At 41.8% G+C, this 5508-nt stretch overlaps 1 protein-coding gene across 3 annotated transcripts; it reads right to left on the reverse strand.

Moving 5' to 3' along the window:
* Positions 1-590: 590 nt before the first annotated feature.
* TCTE3 (t-complex-associated-testis-expressed 3) lies at positions 591-5505 on the reverse strand. 3 transcript variants are annotated; one of them, XM_027634219.1, is made up of 5 exons: positions 5357-5468; positions 4972-5111; positions 2677-2838; positions 1673-1831; positions 591-1084 (listed from the first exon to the last, which is right to left on the reverse strand). In XM_027634219.1, the coding sequence occupies exons 3-5, from the start codon at positions 2836-2838 to the stop codon at positions 974-976; spliced, it is 432 nt and encodes a 143-aa protein (XP_027490020.1). In that variant the 5' UTR covers positions 4972-5111; positions 5357-5468; the 3' UTR covers positions 591-973. The 3 variants fall into 3 exon arrangements, with proteins under 3 accessions (XP_027490020.1, XP_027490018.1, XP_027490019.1); XM_027634217.1 differs by lacking the exon at positions 4972-5111 and having other exon boundaries at positions 5357-5505; XM_027634218.1 differs by lacking the exons at positions 4972-5111; positions 5357-5468 and adding an exon at positions 5178-5290.
* Positions 5506-5508: the final 3 nt, after the last annotated feature.

Consider the following 5508-nt stretch of genomic DNA (forward strand, 5'->3'; position numbering starts at 1 on the left):
CGAACAAAGCGCACGGCCGCGCCCCGGCCCGGCGCCGCCCCCGCACACTGGCTCCCCCGCACCGCGGGTGGGCGACCACCCCGCGCCCCTCACCGCCCCTCGCGGCGCGCCCGTGCGCGGCTCCAAACGCGCTCGGACCCAAGCTGGGCCAAGCGGGAGGTGAGAAAAGCACGGCCGCCCCGTCCGCGTTTGTTCTCAGCTCCCAGCCATACAACTGACATGGAGGAGGCACCAACCCTCGATTTCCACACACGGCAGGTCCAAAAACTGATGTATGCACACTTCACAGATTTGCCTGTGCCTTATTTACCAAAATACAATCACTGCTGCCCTTGCCAGTTATTATGGACCAGTTACCCTCGTTACTGAGCCCATCGTCAGTGCCACTGCAAGCCCCTAGACTGAACTGCAGTACCTGTCCACCAACCTGAACCCGAGACCTAAGCTTAAGGCCTGGGCAACCTACTGACTAAACATTCACTTCATTCAAGGCAAGACTGGAAATTTGCACAAGTTTCTAGGACTGCAAAAGTTTCCAGGCAGACTGGCATTTGATCATAGATAAAACTAGGTAAAAAATGAATACTGCCTTTTTTTACAAAAAACATGCTTTTAAGAAAACCGATACCTGCAATTTCATATAAACATTCGTTAACAGTCCTAGGCACACAACAGACAAGCAACATTCAAAATTTTCCAATGTTTGGCCTTAACACCAGCTGCTTTCACTTCCACAGCAGAGCATTAAACAGATGAAACCCATATGTACTCATGTACATATGTTCCAAAGATTTTTTTTTGGGGGGGGGGGGGTTTCTTGATAGAGAAAAAAAGAACATTATCTCAACTGTATATCAGTTTCAATGTGCCAACAGCAATAGGATAAAAATGAATACTAAAATAACGATGCTCTGAAAATTTTCAAATGTACCATGTACTGTGAAGCACGAATCCATCTGTGGCTTTCAAAGTATTAGTCGTAATAACAAGCCATTACCAAAGCCAGCGCAATAAATGTTTCAGTTTCACATTTAGCTGAAACCCAGTTGTCTCTTTGAACATCCCAGAGGCATCTGCTGGCAACCTAAAGGGAAAAAAGAGAAAAAGCTATTTGTGAATATATATACAGCACTGGTTTACTATTTATTTTTTAAAGAACACACAGCATTATCGAAATGCTAATCTGATCGTATTATGAGAGTTATAACCAGTAACAACAATGCAAAAGTTGAGTGAAAATTAACAATTCCTATTCGATGTTAAATACATGCTCTTGCTTCACAGTAAAGCTCCCACCGATAGATCCAAAAATCTCTACACCAAGCCCCAATTCTCTCTCGTGTTCACTTGCTGCACTTTAGCATACTGTTAAGAGTACCCCTTAAAAAGCAGTAGAACATGTCTGTGTGAACAGACATTACTTTTGGGAACATATCGAACTAAGAAGTCATGTCCCCCACTCCTCCACCTCCAGCTTAGTCCAGGTCTTGTAACCATTTACTGGGCTCTCAGCTTTTTTGACAAAATTGTTTTCGAAGCTAAACTCTGTGAACTGATGGCTGGAATAAACATATTCCTTGGGAGAAAAAAGTTGACTTGGACCACTTCACTAATCTGTTTGCACCTTATTGTTTTCAATTTGCAAAATGTATTGTGAATAATGTTCACTTACGATCATTGCCTGATCTGTCTTTTCCACAATTAGCACTGATACCACATATTTATAACGGTCAAAGCCAAATTCCTTCACAGCCTTTAATATTTCTTCTGAGATTGAAGCACACAACAAGGGACTAGAAACTCCATCATAGCTGGCTTGTTGAAGTTTACTCTATCAAAAACAATTTCGAAAGATCTTAGTTTTCATCCTGGTAGCCTTTTGCAAAAAAACCTTTTACAGTCATTTTCATTACAAGAACATGAAAAGAACTAATGAGTAGAATAGTCAATATAGATGATACTCCCAAACAGCAAAGGATGCACTACTTTCACGCTAAAATGTTTTATCTGTTTTTTTGAAAGGGACACACATTTGATGTGTGTCCAGCCAATCTCAATTTAACAATGAGGAGTGTATTCTTTTCTATCATTTGGGCTCAGTTCACAGGAAAAGAGTGCTACAAATACCAGTTCCAAGTATCCAAGGCGTGTCTTCCAGACAGCAAAATTAAAAAAGAGCTGGTTATAACTATTCAAAGTATCACTAACAGCTACGTATTATCTCCACAGATTGTTTTCTTTCATTTTTGCTTAATTTTTGTATGTAGCAGTCTGACCATTAAGAACACCACGTATATTTTAGGCAGGTCATGTGATATTAACTAATAGAATTCCACAAACTTGAGGTCATGATCTTTGGCTAACTGGGTATTTTGCAGATCAGGGTACTTTGAATGGGCTGTAGCTCAATTTGATTTCAAAAAAAGGCAAGCATTTAAGAAGATTCAGCTCCACATAAGCAGCACCTAACAAGCTCGGCAGCGACCTTGCAGAGGCCCTTCTGCACTTTGCCAAAACAGAGCACATTCACAAATGTATTTCTGTGGCAAAACTCAAAGACTGCAGAGATTTATGCATATGTTTAAGTTCATGCAATTTACCTTGTTCCATAAGTACCTTTGCGAGACAAGCTACTTTTGCAATAAAATCAGACAATTAATTTAAAAAATACTGTACCGTTAGTATTTGTTGAGCTTTGTCTCTTACTAAACAATCCCGAAATTTATTACGTGACTCCAGTCTGTATGTGTTCACGCATTTTGTCTTTGTCTTTGCCTGTTCTTCCACTGGAGCCACAACTGAATCTTCAGAAAGGGATCGTGTCTTTTTTCCTTTCATCTGAGCAAAATAATCAGAAAGTCCACATCACATGTCAATATTTTCAAATTTAACAGTCTTTAAATAATACTTTATGGTGTACAGTTAAGAGGGGAAAAATCCCCAACAATTAGTCTAAGAATACGTTAACAAAAAACCCACAGAAAGCTAGAAACTGGTTTATCATCTTCTGGCTGTTTTAACACTACTACTGCTTTGACTTCTTTTCCAGCAAAATGCAACTGAAGTTTGCATTTAAACTCAATCAATCAGACACACCATATTAGTACTCCGAATCCACTCCATTTTCCAAGTAAAAATACATAGCTATTAACAGGTCCATCCAAGGCTGTTAACCACAAGTTCAAGCTTTTAATTCAAACAGCCTACACAACACCCAAAATATGTACTTGGTTCATTCACTACTTCATTTTATTTATCCTCATTCCTTGTGAAATTACTAAACCAATGGCTTATGTATTGATGACATAATTTGCTCTTAAAAAAAAAAAAAAGGGAAAAAAAAGGAAAAAATAAGCTCCAGTCTGCAAATTACTGTAATTTTGCTTGAAACTTAAATGCAGATTTCTGAAGATCCAGTTTTCTCCCCATTCAGTTGTGTATTATCTCTTCAACCATCATAACAAAATCTGTCCCTCTATGAATGCAAACAGCAACTCTGATGTTGCAGATAAAAGATGTCACCTGCTGTCCTCCAGGGCTGGTTTAAAACAGAACTGTAAAATGATAATAAGACAGAGACAGAAAAGCACAAGGAACTAAAGAAACCATAACAAATGCTACAGGCAATGGTCTTCCATACCAGCTACCTCCTCATGAACCACTTTCACATTTTGCCAGCTCTTCAGTCTCTTACTCCACTTCTTGACTACAGGTAGAACTTAGACAAGAGTAAATCATCAGTTCCTTCCCAGAAGGGCAGAAAACAGCTCAAAGGTGAATTAATATCACAAAACAAGGCTTACATTAAGATATGGGAAAAAAAAATCATACACTTGTGGATAATATGAAAGTGTAAAGAGAATTATTTGACGAGATGTGCTACTCAGGGGCTCACAAATCTTTCAGTCTAAGGAGTTTAAGAATAAGGAAAGAAATGCAGTTTCTTCTCTGTGAAATCACTTACACGTTAGCCTTGTCAACGCTGTGGACACTACTTACATGTCTCCTCTAGTTCCTTAAAACTAGTGATTTTTGCATCCTTAGTCCTAATTGCCTACAGGTGTTTGTTGATACCACACCAACACCGCAAACTCTGAACAGCACTTACTCAAAAAATGTATGGAGCAAACCCATTTGCACTTAGGCTGTAGACACTTACTACATTCTGACTGCAAACTCAGGTCTCGAATGACTACCACCCTGACATGCTTGTCATAGGTCTCCTAACAGAAGAAAAACCACCAAAGTCTTCCAGCTGAGCTGCTCAAATGAACACTCCGTTTCACATGAGTAGAAAAGAACCTGTGAAAAAGATCGCAACCCAAAGAGCGATTCTTTGCTAACACGGTTCAGCTGGAGTCACAAGATTTTCAGCCACTTCGATTACAGATGGAAGAAAACTCATGTCTATAGCACATGACTTCTAATAATGCTCGTACTTAAAAGTTTACCTGCTATTATTAGTGACAGAAGTTTTCATAATCGTTTGTAAAAAGCCATTTACTAAAGAGGCAACCAAAAACCTTATCGATTTCTCTAAACAAACAGCTAGTCAATAAACCTACTTCTGTATACGGCAGTACAAACACTATGATTCCAAGTTTTAGCACAATGTTGCAATTACATTTCTATATAATATCTGCACCTCTGTGAAAAAATGTCTCTAAAATTCAAGAACTAACTTTATTTCTGATTACTTGACCAACAAAAGCCTGTCCTTATGTTACTGGCCTACTACTAAATTGGCTTAACCTTGGACATGTGAAAATAAGTATGCTGAGAGAAAAAACCTTTTGCTATTTGAAAGAAATGTTGTTACTAAGCCTGTTTAAAAAAAATAGCTGTTAAAAGAAACAAGAAACAGTTCTTGTTTATTTCTTCAAAAGGGGTGCTGCTCTAAGTTAAAAGTTGTGCCCTCAAGTTGGAAAGACGGCACCACCAAAGGAAGGACCATCCTTTCCTTCCCTTTACCTTCGAAACAGCTGGGCCTCCCAGTGCCTCAGCCAGCACGCCAGCTGCAAGGCAGGTGTGAACGTGACACCTGGCCAAGCAGAAAGGGGACGAGCTATCCCAAGTCAGACGCCAATCAAGCGGGAACAGTCATCCTACAACTTTCCATAAGATCACAGACAACTTTTAACCTCACACCGAGCCCCACATTCTCCCACGCACTGTACCGCCCTTCCGAAGGACATCCCTCCCTCCCAACTGAAGCGCTGCAGGCCCGGACCGGCGCCCCCGCCTCAGCCGGGCATCGCATCGTGCCCGCCACCCTCGCACCACTCCCTGCCCAGGGGGCCGCCAGCCCCCGGCAGCTCAACCCCCGGCACTTCCTCTCGCCCTGCCGGCCGCTCACTGTGTCTTTATCGGCCAAGCCCTGGCGCCGCTTTCCTCCCTCCGTGGGGGCGGCGGGCTTCATCCCCTCGGAGCGCTTATCCGTTGCTTCCCCCGCCGGACTGGGAGCCGGGCGCGGAGCGGCCCCGGGGCCCTTCCCGCTCGGCCCGGGCG

This window comes from Corapipo altera, unplaced genomic scaffold, assembly GCF_003945725.1.
Source record: "Corapipo altera isolate COAL_440 unplaced genomic scaffold, ASM394572v1 2b, whole genome shotgun sequence".
In the NCBI taxonomy this organism is placed as follows: domain Eukaryota; kingdom Metazoa; phylum Chordata; class Aves; order Passeriformes; family Pipridae; genus Corapipo; species Corapipo altera.

Bases quoted from the DNA above. Each gene is read 5' to 3' on its own strand.
- TCTE3 (XM_027634217.1), bottom strand. From the start codon at position 5,419: ATGAAGCCCGCCGCCCCCACGGAGGGAGGAAAGCGGCGCCAGGGCTTG. The intron at 1,832-2,676 runs GTACAGTATTTT...TGTTTTTGATAG, and splicing joins AAGCTCAACAAATACTAACG to AGTAAACTTCAACAAGCCAG. The intron at 1,085-1,672 runs GTAAGTGAACAT...TTTTCCCTTTAG, and splicing joins AGACAGATCAGGCAATGATC to GTTGCCAGCAGATGCCTCTG.